Genomic DNA, 21,111 nt, shown 5'->3' on the forward strand with positions numbered 1-21,111 from the left:
ATTCTAGACATGATATTATGATGGCATAATTTTTTTTAAAAAGAAATACATGTAGTAATAAGAAAATCCGATCCGCCCAGCATAGGAGTTTGTGCAAATGAAATTTAACTTAAGATTTAAACAATGAAAATGGAAAATTAACATTTGGTGGCACCTTATATACAGTTATTGATTACTTATATATGTAAAGACGACGTATTCATTTGTAACTTTAAAAAGAGACACACTTGCGTATCTTGTATCGTGTGCCGAATTAAACAACGTTGTTTGTTTCTTAAAATTATCGTTACTCTTAATAATTAATTAATTAATATATTTTAACCCGAAGGTTCTTGGAAACTATATATTCGAAAAACAAAAACATATCAAGAAATAGAGGTAATTATTCTTTTACCGAAATTTCTACTTTTAATATTAAGACTTCGTTCTTTAGTTTATATTCCTATGAGTACCAGTTAGTCAGACAGTTAAGAATAATTAATGTGATTTTTCCCTTTTAATGTATCCTTCATAAAATCAACATAATGTATGCAAATGTGTTGTATAGCACAATGTCTGATTTTATGAAATTTTTCATATATACTACGATAAAACATTTGTTATTCATTTTGAAAATGTTCATTAAACAAGCGTAAGTAAGATTATATGAACTCTTATAGTATGTTCCATATCTAACACGATCGAGATTCATATTATAATTTTTTTTATCGAAACAAGTTACTGAAACTTTACGTTTAAAATTTTAGACCTTGAACGCATAGGAAATTCCTGATGGCTGACATACAATAGTTCAGATGCAATGTAATGTTTATTTAATCTTAGTGTAATAAAAAACTGAAATTTGGAAAGGTATTGGTGATTGTTATTGGATCCCTAGAAGACTTGTGAATTATGAGAAACAAAAGAGTATTACTACTGGTTATGACGTTTTTAACGTGCAAATGTTTGATAGAAATGATTACAATAAGGGCAAAAACCTCAGAGGCTGTACACGGTGACGTATTGAAGCTTGTGAGGGACCTTAAAGGTAACAGGTCGGCACCTCATATATTGTTTATTATTGCTGATGATCTTGGATTTAACGATGTTGGATATCATGGTTCCGAAATCAAGACACCAAATCTGGACACTCTGGCAACGACGGGGGTCAGGCTAGAAAATTATTATGTTCAGCCCATCTGTACGCCAACCAGAGGCCAATTACTCACTGGCAGATACCAGGTTGTATATTTACTTTTCCTTTGATAAATAAATAAATAAATAAACTATATCACTACCATACCAACTACGGCAATGCACCTAGCTGTACAAACGAACACGCACATGCCGCAGCAAGTCCGCTAACCAAATCAGATTAGTTTCGATGCTGCTTTATATACGAGCCCGAATGGTACTACACATTCGTACTAGTTCAACATTTGCTTACATATACTCAAATCTCTCTCTCTCTCTCTCTCTCTCTCTCTCTCTCTCTCTCTCTTTCTCTCTCTCTTCACGAAGCCTATTGTAACTGTTAAGTGATATGGCTGTGTGATCAAATATGCAAGAAGATCCTTTGGAAGCATAGAATGCAACCAAACAGGTTGATAACTTTGTTTGATTTGGCCTGTTCGTAAGTGGTAATGATAAGTGTAACATCCTTCATGCCCCCTAGCTCCAGATTAAGCGGAATTCTATCGAACATATATTGACGGACTCCATGACCCCAAAGAACCAGCAAATATAACACTGAATCTAGTACGGGAAGATATTTTACGGCCACTACACGGTACTTAAATGTATTAAAATGCATTATATATTAACTGTAAGAAGATTATTTGGGAGCATAAAATACAACGCAGAATATGTTTAATTCTGTATGTTCATAAGAGGTTATAGGAAATGCATAACCCCTCACTCCTAGCACCGGTATAAGCGGATTTTTACTAAATCTATTTTGAATAGACTCCATGATTCTTAAGGACCAGAAATATGACATTACTGAATCTATGTACGGGAAAACTTTTTACGGCCGTCACACGATATTTAAAAATTGCTGTCTTGATAGTTAATAAAATCTGTATGATTGTCCTTTGAAAACATAAAATACCACAAGCCAATTAATAGTGAAAACTTGTGAAAACTTGTGAAAACAAATAATTTTAATCCCTTATCAATACTTTTTACCTCATGTCCTTGCCATTTCATATTTGCATTTGGTACACTGTATATTTAAAGGAAAATGCTATAGTTATATCCTACGAGTAGATGATTCTTTAATGTAAGATAACTAAAAATTTATGAAGAAAAGTATACCAATCCAGGCAAGTTTCGGACTTACAGGGTGACAAGGGAGACAACCACATTAACAAATTACAAAAATCAGGGTTTCACTTCTATGTCTTGCAAAAAACGATGCAACTGACAAAAAATGCAGGGAAATCCAAGATAAGTTTAAAATTAATAATTACAAGGTATCTACAGTCAGTACATACGATTTTTCTACTTTGTATACCACTTTACCACATAACTTTATAAATGACAAAGTAACTGCCCTAATTCAAAAGACTTTTGCTAGAGAGAATGCTACATTTCTCGCTTGCAATTTTGATAAAGCTTGTTTCACTAGCAATAGTATGAAACATTGTACAATGTGGATCTATGACGAAGGTTGTAAAGCCCTTTCCTTTTTATTGAACAACATTTACATCAGGTTTGGGAATGCAGTTTTTGGACAAGTGGTTGGTTTTCCCATGGGAACAAATTGTGCACCCCTTGTTGCAGATTTGATTTGTTTTTATATTTTTATGAAAGGGAATTTATGTTGAGCCTTTCTCCAGATACGTAGGCAGATATTATAACTGCATTTAATAATGCATCACGCTATCTGGATGATATTCTTAATATGGATAATCCGTTCTTGGTCAAATGGTGGGTACTATTTATCCTAGGGAGCTTCAGTTAATTAAAACTAACAATTCGGATACTGATGCTTCATTTTTAGATTTACATTTCTCTATTTATGACAATATTACACATACCAAAATTTATGACAAGAGGGACGATTTTAATTTTAGTATTGTAAATTTTCCCCATTTGGATGGGGATGTACCTCAGGCTGCATCTTATGGGGTATATATTTCTCAATTAATTCGGTTTGCCACAGCGTGTAGTCATGTCAATCATTTCAATGAACGTAATCAATATATTACAAGTAAACTTCTTCAGCAAGGCTACCGTTATTACAAATTGCGTAAATAGTTTGCTAAATTTTACTATCGTAATTCTGATTTAGTTTTAAAATTCAATATTTATTTAAAGACACTTCTGCGAGAAGGTATTTCTAAACCCGTTTTTTATGGGGATGTGGTTTACAAACTTCGTAAGATCTTGGGTCATGGTAATTTTCCAAATGTATTTGGTAAAATTATAAAACGTTTCATTAAAAGAGGTTACGACACAACTGTTATGAGACATACCGCATGTTTAGTGTTCAACCTGTTTACAGTTGGACACTACGCTTCCCTCTTTGATTGTGTCTGACGGAAGAGGGGGAGGACTCTATGATAAGCAGTTTTTAAATCCTACCAGGACTAAACTGTTTTGATATCTGTCTTCTGGCCTGTTTCGTCGGGCCCTTAAGGGTGTTTCTTTTGTTGCTCTGTCTTCTGAAAAGGCATTGAGTACATACGTTTTTGGTTCTAAAGGTTTGCTTTTTATATATTTATACACGAGCATTTTTGTGTTTTACATGCCATGCCTTTTTGTTTCCATTACGTGTGTTAGAGATTCACCTGGAGGGGATCACTTTTATTTACACTGTCCCGTGTCTTTGAAACATGGTGGGGGTAAGAGTGAGGTTGGGTGCGCACCATAAACCGGTTTAAGCTCCCGAGTGGTGTTTTTGCCACTGACCGTTCCAAGGCGATGCCCCACTATGTTCCTGTGTTTGTTCGTTTTGTCCTCATGTGTTGGCTTTGTGTGTGTGCGTATGTATGTGTATGTTTGTGTGTGTTTGTAGTGTGCACATCTGCGTGCTGTGGTTTTCTTTTTAGAGAGGCTGCGTTTTTTTGTATGTGGCATTCCCTGTTTGACATTTGTCTTTGTTTTTTTATGGATTAAATTGTCACTAAGTTATTCTTCTACACCAAGAAGGCTCATTTTTAAATTAATTTAAATTTCAGGAAAAAAGTAATGAACTTTAAAAATGCATTTTGCTGGTGCCGAGCAGGGACTGGTGGATTGTTTTACTTAATAAAATAAGATCTAGTTAGCAGATGTTTTTTTTTTCTAATTTTGTTTATAGCTATAGCAAAACCATGTCTACTTAAATATGAAAAGAAATAGGAGCATTTCCTGGCATCTTTTTGAATTATTATTAAAACTCAATTACCTCCCTTTACTTTATGTATTTTTTTAGAAACACATTTCAACGGTTAGTTGTAATAATCATAAATTTATTCAAATTAGTTTCCAAACATGTCTCATGATATAGACACTTGGTCTAACGTAAAGTGTTGTTGTGGGAACCTTTATGTGAGGAGCTGTTGTTATGGGAGTCCAAATGGCGGAAAATGACGTTTTTTAGTTGAGAATTTTCTGAAAACGTCGTAAGTGTAACTTTGATTGCATTTTTCTATCAATTTCAATATGGCCAGTGCAGAGTACTATGTTTCGGCTTTAATCGGCACCAATCGTTGGCTAAATAGATTTATTAACAACAAAGTTATTGAAGACACCAGTTGGCTGATTGGAGTACTATTTTGAAAGACCTTCACCAGTTTTCCATTTTAAGGTAACTAAACCCTAATCAGGCTTTTATGTTGTTAACTACGATTAATCACCTGTTAATTAAGAAATTAATCATGTTTTCATGCTCATAAATACATTTATCTCCGATTATTTTCACTTTATGCATGTTTTGTTGTTGTGGGGATGACTTTATGACAATTTTTCGTTGTGGGTAAACATTGATTGGAATGTCCTGGGTTCAGGTTTGGCGATAAAGGGTCTGGGTATCACCGGAAAGTGTATGCTGATTCACAATTTAGCGTATGTGTTTTCTTTTCTTTTAATATGCACAGTGTGAACAGTACAATCAGAGAGATGATGAATATATATATCTCAAAGGAGATATGTTTAAACGATATCTCCTCCAACAATTTTGAATGGATTTTTGATAAAACTTTAAATGAATGTCTTCTACCAAAGTTGTTCAAAAGGTTCAGCTTGGTTGCAAAAGCTAAAAGTAGAAAAAATCTTTAAGCGACATCTTCTCCTAAACCGACGGTCTGATATTGAATTTTTTTTATACAAATGGTCTTTATGTCCCCCTCTACCAAGATTGTTCAAATTGTACTGATTTGTCTAACGACATGACCGCCAAGGGGCGTGGTCACTTTTGCCTATATATATAAAGTGGAATCTTTAAAAATCTTTGGTGAAACTGCCTTCCCGGTTTTAAAATAATTAAACACAAATGGTCCTTATGTGACCCTTTACAAAGATTGTTCAGATTATACCGATTCGTCAAAAACATGGCCACAAGGAGGGTGGCCACTTTTTCCTTTATGTATGTAGTGTGTGTAAATACTATGTCACATGATTTTTTGATTTCTCTGAATATAGTGCAGAATAGATGTCTCAATATTATAAGGTTTTGGGACTGCGATGGTCCACAGGACTTTGGTGCAATTATCATCTGGTCATTCCATTTAAAAAAATATTATTTCTCTCTATATTGGGACTTGTGGATGGTGCAGATCGCTGGAGTTGAACTTCCAAGCATTTTTGTATTTATAGCCATTCAAAGTAATATGTGTTGCTCAGTCTTGTATATTATATTTGTGTAAAATGTATGCACACACCACGGTCAGGGATCATGTTCTTATGAATAAACTTAAAACTTGAAACTTTGGAAAATTAAAAAATCTTCTTGTGTGAAACTCCTAGCCCGATTTTAAAACAATTTTACACATAATTTTACCAGCAGAAAATACATGTTATGCTGAAAAATAAATGCAGTAAATCCGATGATCAAATAACCAATTTGGTGTGGCCTGGTTCTTAAAATCTTTATGCTGGATGGGTAAAATTTAAAACAAGCCGGAACACTTAAAATCTGTAAAGAAAAACTTATTGGAAAACGTTTTCTTAGTAAAGTTACATAAAGACACTCGATTATGTAGTAATCTTTTCCGTCTTCCAAAGATTTATTTCATTCACATACTTAGGCACATGCGAAAAATTTTAATACAACAATATACATTGTAATTACCATCTTCTAGAGTGATTGTTTTTAACATTTTATTTCCTGTTTTGTCTTGAATTAAAAATTTGCCCATCTTGCAGAAAATATATATCTATCCCCTTTAAAATATATGATATACATTTATCATCTCATCTCTTTGTTTTTATTGTTGATACTGTGCATATTAAAAGATAAAAGCAAGATGTTTCAATCTCAAAGAATTACATTTACATTCCTGTCCTTTTCCATGGTCACAGCACTCTCACGGTAGAATTGTTCAGTCTGTAAAATAATACATTATATACATATTATGGGCATAACACTGCTTAATTTTGAATCAGCTTACACTTTTCAATGATACCCAGACTCTTTATCGCCAGACCTGAACCATGCAGGATCTTCCCATTAATGTTACCCACAATAAAAAGTTGTAATAAAGTCATCCCCACAACAACATAACATGCATAAAGTGAAAATAATCGGCGATAAATATATTTATGAGCATGAAAATTGGATGAATTTCTTAATTAACAAGTGATATATCATAGTTAACAACATAAAGGCCTGATTAGGGTTTAGATACGTTAAAATGGAGAAAAAAGTGAAGATATATCGAAATATTGCTCCAATTAGCCCACTGGTGCCTTCAATAACTTTTTTGTTCTTAATTCTATTTAGCCAAAGATTGGTGCCGAGTAAAGCCAAAACATAGCTATCTGGACTGGCCATATTGAAATTAATAGAAAAATGCAATCAAAGTTACACTTACGAAGTTTTCAGAAAAATCTCGACTAAAGAAACGTCATTTTCCGCCATTTTGATTCCCACAACAATAGCTCCTCACATAAAGGCTCCCACAACAACACTTTACCTTCGACCCCCTGATAAAATAACAGTAGAAAAAATGTCTTTGTTGTTTTTATGCTAAAACAAACCATTACTTAAGAAATATCATAATGTGAACATCTTCATACTCGACAGAAGAAAGCTCCTCAGTCGTCTTTCTGTCTGTCATGGAAGCTCTGATCATCAATAAAGCTCCGCAGCTAGCCAGGAGAATGCAGAGCCTGAGTATAACCTGCAAAGTAGCACTTCAGTGGATTCCATCCCATTGTGGACTTGCAGGCAATGAAAAGGCAGACAAACTAGTTAAGCTGGGAGCTCAGTCAGAACAAGCAACAGAGCCGGTGAGTTACAAGGAGAAAGTCACCATCATCATGGCACTTACGAGACCAAGGATGTAGGAAGATGCTTTTTATCTCCTTGATCGGTCTGAACAACAGATGACGGTCAGGCTCCGCTCAGGGCACAACACGATCAATGCTCACATGTACAAGAAATACAGACTGGCATCATCGCTAACTTGTCCATGTGATGAGGAAGATCAGACTGCGGAGCATATACTTCAGATAGGTAAAAGGCATGACCAGGAGCAAGCTGCGACTTGGCCGATATATATCTCAATCCACCAGAAACTGTATGGAGCCAATGAGGATCTGCGGTAAACCACAAGTGTAACCGAGGCTACTGGTCTGACAGTTCAGTCGCGAACGAAAAGAAGAAGATCCTCAAGCAAACAAGTTTATTTCGGCATTTTTCAAGAAAATTAAACACTGCTTCAATATTTTTTGTTTCTTTTTTGTAACTCAGGCTTTACCATTAGGCATCTTTTCTGTAAATAAATTGTTCAAACCCTGAAATCAATTGCGCTGGATAGTAAGCTTCAAATGGTAACTTTTATGCCATTTCTTTGGATATAACTTTCCTGGAAACTAATCTTTCTTATCTAGCCATATTTTGTTCACAAATTTTGTTGTACTGATGATAGTTTATTGCAGATTCTGTACTCATGCTATGAAAAAGTAAAGTTTTGTCACATAATATCAGTGTCACTAACTAATCACTGTAAACTTACAACATCTGCAGATGCAGCAACTGCATCATAGTTCATGTTCAGAAAATGTTTGACTAAATATTCTTGGTTGTAAAGCATTAATCTTTGGTAGACACTTTTGTATAACAGTAAAGTATCTGCAGCTCCCACAGCAGTTTCCTGGAAGGCCCTCAGCAAATTGGATTTTTCAAAGGATCTTAACAAACGTGGAAACATTATGACCAATGAGTAAACAATGGCCAACATTCTGAAGCCAATCCAGAGATAAAGCTAGACCCCCCCCCCCCTCATACTCACACTTTGAACTGACTGACCGTGGTCATACATTACGCTGTCCAGTTACGTCCGATGCTCAGTCCAAAGGTCTTATTCTGGTAATATATACTGACTGAAGGATTGATTTTCACATACAGCAGCTATCTGAGTTGTATCACAATCTTAGCTCAGTGATGTTTTTTTTTTTAATATCAGAAAACATTTTTTTTCAATTGTGAATTATCCACCAGATTTTCCGCAACTGGAGGCACCTGTGCAGCAGGGATTTCTGTTGGAGAGACATCTGTATTTTCTAGATCTACACAAGTCTTGTATGTAACACCTTCGCGCTGCTCTTTCTGCGCCAGCTGTGAGTTTTTAGTCAGTTTATTTGCAGTTCGTCTTTTTTTAAACTCTTTTATATTTGTATATTCTAATCTTCTTTCCCTTGTCTTTTCTTGCGATGATGTTAATTTATTATATATTTTTCCTGGTGAAATGCCAATAGATTCGTTTGCTTCATTTACATAGATGTAGCCAATATGTTTTCTGAGCAACAGCACAGTTAACGCGGTTATTTAAACATTTTGATCCCCTGCAGTGAATCCTCTTCGGAGCTTTTGAGGAAACAAGGTTCTTTGTCCTTTGTGGATGCACCTTGTGCAGTTTTTTCAACATCATTGATATATTTTTTGAACAAATTTTTTGAGATCATTTCTCAGGCAGTGACCTTTAAGAATAGGATTATGGGTTCTTTACATAGCCATACCAGTTGTCACATATGCTATGGTCACTAAATGCATGTGGAACAATTTCAAGCAATGATTTTTCAAATAACTTCGAATCTCCATGACACTGAGTTACAGCATATGAGAAATACTTCTGTATGCAATCACTTTAGGATTTAGGATTTAGGAGAAAAGATAATCGGTGGGGCGTGGGTTTGCTTGGACATGTGGTGTTGGTACAATGTAGATGTGGATGGGGGTGTAAATGAAAATAAAGATGTTTTCTGTGGTCCGGGGGATGTATCTGCTCTGGACATGAACTATGATGGGGGGGGGGGGGGGGGGTTGATCTTGCTGTGACCTTATGCACACTGGTTACAGCACTCTGCACATCGTCTCATCACCACATACCTACACCCAAAGTTTGAAGTCGATGCCTTGAATGGTTAATAAGCTGGGTTTTGTTTGGGTTTTTCTTTTTTCAGACATAAAATTAAACTTACAAATTTCATCTTTAAGCTCAATTTGTTAACTTGACCTTTGATCCTCAGAGCCGGTTTAAGTGCTTTGTATATTGTCTCATCGCCACCTAAGAACATGCCAAATTTGAAGTCAATACCTTGCATGGTTATTTAGCTATGCTCCGGACACGAAATATGTTGGTCAGTTTTGACCTTTTAGCTCAGTTTGTGACCTTGACCTTTCACCTAAAGAGTCGATTTAAGTGCTCTATAAATTGTCTCATCGCCATCTACCTATATGCCAAATTTTAAGTCAATGGTGATAAAGTTATGCTTCGGACACGAATTATGACGGACGGACAGACAGACGGACGAATAGACGGACGCACTCACCAGCACATAGGCTAATACTTCCGTTTTTTTTCCAAAACGGGCATATAAATAAAATGCGCGACAGTTTTCCGCAGATTGGCCGCAATATAGCAATTTACCCAGAATTCTTTCGAACAAATATTTTAAGCAGAAACCATAAATATTTACATTTAACACAAAATTATTACTCTTGCATCGAACAAAAAAATTGTATGATTGAATAAAAATACTAAATTTTAGAATAAATATTTTGTACTATACAATACATATTTTTATTTTGCAAAAACAATTTAGTAGGATCGAATAAATAAATTGAAAATATTGAATGAATATTATGTCGCATTGCAGACTTATTTTAGTTTAACAATTATTATTTCAAAACATAGAAACGATATGAAAACTTTGAAAACATATTTCTGTTTTACAATAAATATTTTAAGAAATTGAATAAATATATAAAGATAGACAATAAGTATAGAAGATAAAATATTGCAACACATTACACGTCATACTCAACTCAATTATTCTCCGTCCTGATTGCCACCCGGACCACATTATGGCTTTCTGTCAGTAGTTTGTATCTACTTTAGCGCCAGAATTGTAACTATCCGAATACTACGACACTTCTTTATTACCCAAACGGAGAAAAAATGATATAACGGAAAGGAGACATGCGCGAAAAGATGCGCATTGACAACTGTGGCATTTCCCCTTAATATAAATTAAGTTTTTGCTTTGAAACTTTTTTACAAATTAAGATTAAAATTCCAATACGTTCCAATATATTCATATACAAAAACGATGTTATTGGTTTTGTTTAAATATAAAATGGTGGTGTTAAAATCATTTATAAATGTAATGTTCTTTTACCATCATTAGTAGGAATTTCTGAAAATATTGTATAGAAAATATAGCGATTCTGTAGTAAGTAAATCTGCAATTAGCAGAAATACGACAAGTATTCAGTATCTTATATGACAAGAAAAACATATAAGTCTCAATTTCTATGGTTTGCTTTGCTTGTTTACTTTTCCTTTAAATGCGAACATTTCTTGCACCTTCTGTTACATATATCGATGTGTCGAGATAAATGAAACTTTTACTCCAAATTCGTTCGTATCTCCATATTATAACAGAATAACGAAGTCTTTAAATTCATAATTATCCAGCTGAAGATATTGATATCGTCAATAATGAAAGGTGGCATCTAATTCTTATGACCTAATTACATTTTTTTTCTCTCACTGTATGTTTTAAGACGAAGTGAGGTGCACTTTATTGAAGGGATGTTGTTTCGTGAGTTTCTTGTTCATTATATCATAATATTACAATTTTGATGTAGAGCCAACGCTGCATGAAATACTTAACAAATATAGGTACATTTGATGAAACTTTATCGTGGATATTTTCATTGTATTTGTCATATCAATTTTATTTTTCGTTCAATTCTAGAAAAAAAAATCAGATAATTGTCACTTTTTTATGCGATAAATGTATTTGCTCGAAGTTTATCGCAAAATTACTTGAACAAATCAATTTTCATTGATTTGATCAATTTTGCATGTAAAATATGTAAATATTGACCTCTTTTACAAACACATAACATGCAAATAACAAGGCAGAAGCATTGCAAGTAGAATTGATAAAACATAGGTAAGTTGTCAATATAGACATAAGTAGAATTTACTGAAAATTTTTAGTTGAAAAAGATATTGCAACTTTCTAACATAATGTTTTAGGGTGATGACAAAACCATTGGACCATGACAAATTGTATTTACTGATCATATGCAGGTATTTAAACAAGCAAATGATACCCAATAAGAAATGAATATGAAATAAGGCAAAGCATCAAAACGAGCTTGGTTTTGTAACAGCGAAACTATTTACTACTAAAAAGAAAGTGGAGTTTCGTGAGGAACTATTCAGATGAGGTCGGAAGGGAGTTGTTCGCCAGTTATGCCTCTGTTGTCCACTCAAATGTGGTCAATATATGTATATAGTGCCACGTTCGGGCCTAGACGTAATTTGTATGTAAGACATAAGCTTTATTAATGATTTATTGCAAAGAAGAAGAATGTATTTTGATGATTTTAGGCTACGTTTTATTTTTCGACGTGTTGAGTAAAATGAAATTGAAAGCAGGTACAACTAGATGTCTACCAATATTTGCGTTTTCATCACCTATCTAAGTCACGTGACCGTGCACTATTGTCAACCCAATAATGTTCTGTTATTTATTAATTGTCTATAGACAGACATTCAAGACAAGGTCATTCACACACGAAATGAAGCCTGGAAGTCCAGATAAAATGGTGTTAAACATTATTACATTTTTATTAAAAATAGTAGCAGAGACATTTAGTACCCTCTAGCCTATCATGAAAAATTTGCACTTCGTGATAGTTGCTTCCGCCCGGATAATCTGGTAGTTTCTAATCAGAATTTAATAACACCATTTTAATAGAAACGTGTCATTTGCATATTTTGGGGTAGATTTAGAAACTTTTCGGAAAATTGGCCTGATTACAGGTATGCCCACACCTTGATTTCGCACCAGAGACATTGTGAGAGAAATGGACGGCTTTTCGAGTATTCAAGTTTGTCCCTTAAAAAGTAGTGAAAATAGAGAAAATCAATAATTATATCAAAATAGGATAATTTGATGGCGATAATGTCTTTAATGCTACCCTAAAGGCCTGTTACTCCATTATCATATCATTGTCTACCTACTATTGCGCTTTGGTTATTGTGTGATGGACGATGGCAAGATGTAAATAAAACAAGAATCCGTAATAACCTTTTTTAGAAATGAAGCATTTCAGTATTTTGTCCGCTATCAGTTGTGTTCAACCATTTTCTTTAATTTCGAACGAAACGTTACATACATATTCTCCTCTGAATAAGTCAGAATAGTAGCACATATTTTTGCAAATAAATACACACGTACACAACTAATGAAACCCAGCTGTTGTAATAAGATGACGGTAATTTTTCAACATGTTTAAATGAAATGTGAAAGGATGCAATTGCCATAACGACGCTCTCATCGCCTCACAATATATTCTGTAGATTCTCAATTCCATTTTGCATTAAAACAATATAAAATCAAAGTAGAGCAATTTACCATGTTAGCTAAACAAAGGATACCACATTCTTATTGACATAATTTGTTAAATTCTCAAGAAAAGGAATGTAAATGACAAAATGCATTTTTTCTTAGATGACATTGACCTTTTTTGACCTGACTTAAAGAAACACTTCAAGTCTGTTCATCTTCAAATTTCGTTGAATTTAAAAAAAAATAGCTGATGTAGAATTAGTGAATACAAAAATATATAGTGTGTCAGATTTTTTTTTAGGGGACAAAATCTTTGACGTGGAAAAAACAAAAGGGATTACGAAGACTCTAAGCAACTGTAAAATCATATTCATTATAAAGAGTTTTAATTGTAGCAAAAATGCATGTATGCGTGTAGCTCGACAGAGAAAGGTTTTCATATCTCCTTTAATAATAAGATATTTTGAATTCAGCGTTTCTACATGCTTAAATTTTGCTTTTGACTCCTGCTGAATTTGAACTTCACGTGCATATGTTGCTTTATTTTATGCTCTTAAGGATGTAGGACCGATTTTTTTTCTAACGTTAAGAATTTTTTCATACTCTGTGAGCTTGAAGAACATTTGTTTCCAAGATAAACTAGAGAAGAAAAAACATAGGTCACGGAACTAGTTTTAATTTTATAGAGCATTTTCTTCACCCACTGCTTAAGCAATTCTGAAATTCTGTAAAATTAGAAAAATGGTGGTACTTTTTAAAGCCTATGATATCCCACTTAATGTTATTGGGATTTAAGGTGTTACAGGTTAATATGAATACAAAGTTATGCCAGTATTATATAAGCATAAATGTTATCTTTCATTTTTACACATTGACATAATTACCCCACCCACTTTATTGTCAATGGGAAAAAACGTATTTAGATGTACAAAAAAATTCTGACGTTAAAATTTTCAAAATTGTTTTGCAGCTTTAATGACCCATAAAAATGCTTCAAAATGGAAAGAAAAGAAGTTGGGGTCATCGTGCATCTAAGATATTTTTTAAGAAAAAGCTGTTAAAAATTTGTGACTTTTTATACTTTTTGTTATTTTTGTTTTAATATATGTTTTCTAGATAATATAATGTTCTATATTGACAACTTTTATTTCACTTATAGCTTATCATTATATGTATCAGTCAGGAAAATTTCAAAACCTGATCTACATTAATATATATCTGACATTACCTATCCCTACCCCATTGTAAATCTTGCGTCAATTTTAGGCAAATACCAGTCAAAAATAAGGGTGTAAATTTTTTTGTCGCAAAAAGAAGATTCTATTTGGTTAGATTGTACATTATTAGCCTGAAAAAAGCGCTCGTACATCCTTAATTGTAGTACTAAAATTTGCCAGTGAAATAAAATTGATTTTTCAAACAGTGTAGATATCATTTTCATTTTTTACTCTGGTACGGAACTACACTTGAATGCGAAAGAAGATGAATTCTAAATAATAGAAAATTCAACTTCATCTGAAGGTAGAAGCCTGTTATTGACCCTAGGTAAAAATGGTTTGATATCTTTGTACTGTCAACTCAAATGATACTTACGCAAAGTTAAACAAATCTGATATAACAGTGCGAAAGGTACGAATCTGATAATTGTGTTAGGATATAGACAGATATAAAGACGGCCACACAGGAATATTAAAATCACATTTACTAGGCCTTTACTAGTAATAACACCGTTTTAGAAAAGTTAACCAAACAAAACAATTAGAGATAAGAAAAGAAAGCTGTACAAATAAAAGTATCATCCAAAATTTTCAAGGGCCGTGAATTTCATACATAATTTGTTTTTTTTCATTTTTGAATACCAGTACTGATTTATTATTTCCTCCGAAATACATTTCGCAAGACCTTATGGGACTTTTGTTTTACATAAATAAGTATATAGTAGGTTTTGTATACCAACACCTTTTATAGATGATTCCAAGGGACATCATATTCTTAATCTGCGTGATGAGAGTTTGGTTCTAGATCTAAAATGTTTGATTATAGATGATAGTGATATATCAGATAAAGAATAAAACCTTCTACAAAGTGCTTAATACGAGCCTATTTTTGTTTTAGAACATAAAAATCACATATTGTCCGATCTTAAAAGGTTGTAAATGACAAAATCGACCTTTTTCCTCAGTATATATTCCTAATATTTCTTAATCACCCTAGACAAAGTCTATGTGCTTTGTACGTGCCTTTCCCCGTTATGTTTCACTTTATTTTTTATTATATTGATGATTCATTGTTACTGTAAAGCCTGTACTAGGTTTTTGCATTCAACCGTTTTTCAGAGGGTTTCATCACAATTACAAGTACTGGTACACAATATTTTAAAAGTCTGGAAGATTCTGAGTTTTTCAAGAATCGTTTTATATTCTTTGTGATATATAAAAGTGCTGGAACCTTCTTTTGTGGGAAAATAATTTGTTTGAGGAAAGGTAGAACCTATGTAATATCGCACTGAACAACATTCCCGTAGTTTTTAGTTAAAAAAGTTCCCCAGTTTGGACATTTAAAATTTGATGGATTTACATTAAAATGTGGATTTAGAAATTATTTTAAAGAGAGGATTAATATTCTTTGGATATACTAAATTCAATTACGATTCTGTGTGAGATTAATGGAACAGATGGACATTACGGCTAGATAACATTTTCAAGGAAATTGAATAGTTGATTTCAAAATGATTTTTTGTAATTGTTATTTTTTTGATACCTTTAGTAATGTAAATAACAAGTAAGTGTTGTCATTTGACGTAACAGAAATTTGGAGCTCGCCAGGGATAGAACATTTATTTCTACATTCTATATATTCAAATTTTGATACTTTTCAGCTACCACCCGCCCGCTTAGCTCAGTAGGGAGAGCGTTGGTCTACGGATCGCGGGGTCGCGAGTTCGATCCTCGGGCGGGGCGGATGTTTTCCGTGACGATTTGATAAAAGACATTGTGTCTGAAATCATTCGTCCTCCATCTCTGATAATTCATGTGGGGAAGTTGGCAGTTACTTGCGGAGAACAGGTTTGTACTGGTACAGAATCCAGGAACACTGGTTAGGTTAACTGCTCGCCGTTACATAACTGAAATACTGTTGAAAAACGGCGTTAAACCCAAAACAAACTTTTCAGCTACAACATATTTTGCATAAAATAAAATGCTGCTCTACCAGCAGTATGTCGTAACATATTGGTAAATATTTGGCTTAGCTATCCAAGGATATGCTCCAGTTAGCTAGAAAATCTAATTTTCTACTACTTGTAAAGTCATCAATGCTCAAACAAGAAATTAAGCATATTGCTGTTTTGTTCTTAATGGAAAAAGTCATTTTTATGCATCTGCAAAATTAATCATTGTTGAACCCTAAGTCCAATTTAAATGAAAAGAAATGCAAATAAAATTGGAATATCAAAAGAGAGAAAAAATAATGCGGTAGAATGAGAAAAATAAAATAAAAAATATCTTCAGGAAAAAAGAAGTTGTTGGAAATTTCATGCATCTTCAAAATGAAGCGTAAAATGTTTGATGACCTAAGACAAATATGAGTCTTCTATTGCAAATTGTCTTTATTTTTAGTTGAAATTTACTAGTAGCTGTCTGTAGATCAAAGCTCAAATTATGATATAAAGATACAAAAATCGGTAAGGAGTAAATTAATTGGTGGGGTGTTTGGGAAAGTGAAAAGAGGAAAGATTGATATTTAGCGGGAAAGCTACACTAGAAAAATACAGTCACCACTACACCGCAATCGACTGCAGCGTAGACATACATACAAGATAAACACAAAAAACGCACGAACCACCTACGCCTAACAGACAGAGGTATATCTAACAGATAAACACAGACACACATACCCGCGCGCGAACGCACACACACACAGCAAAATAAACTGATAATCATGAAAAACAACACAGTGGGCAACCGCCAAATACTGACACACACACACACACACACACACACACACACACACAAGCAGAAATAATAAACACTGTGGGACAGTGGACCAAGGACTGCCGGCGGCAAAAACTATGGGGGTCACCTAAGCTCACTCACCGTAAAAGGATAGCGGGCGTAAACGCAATGAGCGATTAGGAGAAGAGGTAAGAAACATCGAGATCAAATAAGACAATACACATAACTTAAAATACGAAATAGACAAAAAGTTGAAATAGGGGACTTCCTTTAAAAACGGTATATACATTATATGAATGAACAGTAGGGTTTAAACACGGTTTAAGTATACTAACCTAGCACTTGCTCTATTTTTAGCAAGTTAGACAAGCCAGTGAATATAAAATAATTGCCCGCTGTGGAAGGCTTTAGCATTATTGACGCAATTCCAAATTATTAAGAGTAAAACATATAATTATGGTCAAAGTGAAATGTTCCAACTTGTCCGAAGTCAAAGCACCAATAGCCTATTTAAGGGCTGGACTAAACAAGCTTGAAGACGAAATTCCGCCCTCTCAGGGGATTGTATGATTTAGGAGTATCAATCCTTATAAGTCATCACACCATCAAATAGAGGAGTCAATCATACAGGTATACTCTGTATAAAACAGAGTATATATTTGCACAAATTCTATCATGTGAATGCAATAAATTCGAATAAAAAATAAAGTCATTTTACTTGCTGATGTTTCAAATGAGTTAATATATTTTGTACCGAATAAAAGCATTATACTAAATTGTAAAAAACATTATGGTAACCGAGCTAAAGAACCTGACGTATATTTAAAGCTGCTTATGTATGATTCCAAAATTATTCAAAAACTATTCAACATAAGTTAAGATTGGAAAATGCAAATTGAGAGCATAATCCTTATCAATCTTAAATCAGTTATTACACTGATATTGTAAAGTAGTGTATATTGACGATACAGGATTGTTTAAGGTTACTGTTCTTGTGCTTGGAGACACTAACAATATTCATCTGGTTTATTCTCCAAGGAACTTTTACTTGACTTCGGCGGCCTTAATAACAATAAATATTAGACGTTATAGAAAATTTTGAGGATGAACTTCCTCTGGATATTAAAATAATTCTGAATGGCTGTTGTGAAAATGTTCAATAACACGTGTACGCTAGAATGTTTAAATGGAACATAAATGTGACTTTAAAAAGCAATACTACTGTGTACCACTGTTTGACTTAGAATTAAAATTCATCTTTTATTGTATAACCATGAATAGTTTGCATTATGTTTTTCTTTGTTTATATTTCGCCGAATATGTGAACACGGTCGTGTCCTCTAGACCGGAAATTTATAAGGGTAGTTCATCCAAGTTTGTTCTTCAAGGTTGACGAAACCGTGAAATATGCAGAGATATCTCTGCGATATGAAATATTGTGAAAATGTGAGAGATACACCACGGCAGATATATTACCACGTGTACAATATAAATAATACCCATTTATCGAACTGCGTGTTTTAGCTGAGATATGCGCGATTGAAATAGGTTAGCGTATTCTCCCGTTCATGACCATGGCTCTTATAGGATACGTAGGGTAGGTTATAGTATGCGCAGTGTCCTTTTCTTTCTATTCTTGTGTCAATTGTTATAATTGAGTTTGTTCATGACAGGCAATAAATTGTGCTTCAAAATCATGCATCCTTGACATCGGCTTTTCCTTATATAAATAAATATAAAATTAATTATATGATATGTAGAGCAAAGTTACAAAACTAAAATTAAAATAAACATTCAAATAAAATTACTTTTACAGAAATACAATGAAATCTTTATATTTTATATTAGTGTGGATATCAAATTTACATGGATATAATTTAGATTCAGGAAATACAATCAAACAAATGAAATGTAGACATATGTAACTGGATTTTTAATCTAAATTTACGAACAGCTCCTAAGCACGAGGCTAGTTGATTATTGATGATTCTTTTCGATTACAGAGTTCACTCAGTGGATTTGTAAATAAATATCATGTTTTAGAGAAGTGTTTACCGAATTAAAGTTTATATTCGTGGGTAAACTAATTCTGGAGTGATAAAATACATGCATGAAAGTACATCTTCATTATTGCGCCTCCACACCCAGCATAGCGTAGACTCATATCATTTCATTTTTTGTCACTTTAGTTCGAGGTTCCTGTCTCATACAGTTTCGCATAATTAAATACCAGCGTGTGTGGTACTGTGGCATTTAACCTCACTAAATGATCTTGTTTTAGGTTTTATAACCTGTTAGCATAAACATTAAGTCATGTTTGGCGGCAAGATTATTTCAATGCTTTTAATGGTGCTAGTCATCATTATCTAAGTACATAAAACAAAGTCATAGGCAACAAGCTTAGAGGCTGGTAAAATAAACAAATTAAAAATGAATCAGTATAATGTTTTTCAATTGTTATTAATTTTGGAAACCTTATTAAATATATTTATGTGCTTTTATATTCCACATACTGGTAAATTATTTACTTCTTAAAAGGTCATTGCACATCGTCTTCAAGAACACTTAATTAGAATATCAATACATTTTTAAGATTCATACAGGTCTTCATTGGGTATTATGGCCGGCAACACCGACAGGTCTATCTCTTGATAACCCTACTATCGCCGACAAGCTTAGAGAAGCTGGTTATGCTACACATATGGTTGGAAAATGGCATCTTGGTTTCTATAAAGCTGATTATTTACCAACACGTCGAGGTTTTGATACATATTTTGGTAAGAAACGTAACGTATTACCAACAAAACAAGAACTATTGGTATATTTTATATTACAAATACCATATGCCAAATTGTAGATGCAAAAAAAAAGAGTAATCGAATATTATAGGCGGTTCGGTTTATATGTGCACAAAAGATGTTTTTGTTTCTTTGAATAATTATATATGATCTATATATGATAGTATACTTGGATGATTTGAAATTCAGATGCAGCTAGCTATTGACTCATTACTAGATATGCGGGTATTCTTTTCTCTTTTTTTTTTTTTTTTTTTTTTTTTTTTGTAAAAAAATCGACTTCATTTTTCTGGTTTTAGCTCTTTTTTGATGAATTTAATCTTACACATATTTATTAAAGTAAAACCTACACAAGTAACTAATCGATTGAACATGAGAAGCAAAATTTGTTACTGGTCGCCTCAGTATATATGTATAAGGACACTCATTGAACTTTTTAATATATCAATGATAATAATATCTACTGAAAAGTTGCTTGCATAATAAGAAATACTTACAAAATTATTTCCTTTAGAAATAAGCCAACCATAAAATGTATGCAAATTTGATAATACATTTGACATTCACATGCAATATGCAACTCCCAGCGAAGTGAATGAAAGTAGAAATTTTCAAATAAAACCGTTTTAAAAGCTAACGTCTAAGATTCTCAGTTAAGATAGATTGCAGATTAGAAGACGTATTTACTTATGAGAAGACATAATATATACTTACAAACCCATTGAATAAGGATTCAAAACCGAGTTAAGTAATTATTTTAAGGTTAATTTTTACTATACTTTCAGCAATGAGCTGGTGTTGATAGTAATATGATTAGTATCACAGACAATGTTTAGACGTATATGTGCCGAAATTGGTGTAGAATAAAACATTACTGAAACACAATTATGCAATCAATATTGTTGATGTTTACGAGTGAAAAGGTGATTTTTATAACATCGACAATTAACACACGGTTTAGTCTGACAGGTGTAAGGGCTATAAATTTATAATTAATTAATAAAACTAGAGCTGCTTTTAAGAAAAGCGCATGTCTCCCACAACTGCCTAATCATCTAAATAGTAAGTCAATCCTTATATATTGTTACCTCCCTACAAATATACATTTTGAAGATTAAAACGGCTCATTTTGGGTTATTCAAAGGCCATAATTTCGTTCAGGTTTAGTGAAGATCGGATGAGAAATCATGACGTAGAGTGCGGACAAGAGTGAAAATGATGATATTTGGTAATTCAAAGGCCCTAACTCCAAAGTGCCTGCGCCAACTTGGCTCATTATCGGACTTGCCCTTCTAGAACGCATTCACATTCATCAAGCCGAAAGGACTCCTATACTACTCAGAGCGCATGCGCTTTGTTGG

General features: G+C 33.4%; 1 protein-coding gene across 1 annotated transcript in view; it reads left to right on the forward strand.

Annotated features, from left to right (window-relative positions):
• The first annotated feature begins 206 nt into the window (after positions 1–206).
• Positions 207–21,111, forward strand: part of LOC123525034 (arylsulfatase J-like) — a 75,122-nt gene continuing 54,217 nt past the window's right edge. The window contains exons 1-3 of the mRNA XM_045303712.2: positions 207–378; positions 747–1,221; positions 19,546–19,729. Coding sequence (XP_045159647.1) covers positions 892–1,221; positions 19,546–19,729 — 514 coding nt within the window. The 5' untranslated portion in view covers positions 207–378; positions 747–891. The remainder of the gene's footprint in view (positions 379–746; positions 1,222–19,545; positions 19,730–21,111) is intronic.

The sequence above is a fragment of the Mercenaria mercenaria genome, chromosome 3, assembly GCF_021730395.1.
Source record: "Mercenaria mercenaria strain notata chromosome 3, MADL_Memer_1, whole genome shotgun sequence".
NCBI classification, from domain to species: Eukaryota; Metazoa; Mollusca; class Bivalvia; order Venerida; family Veneridae; genus Mercenaria; species Mercenaria mercenaria.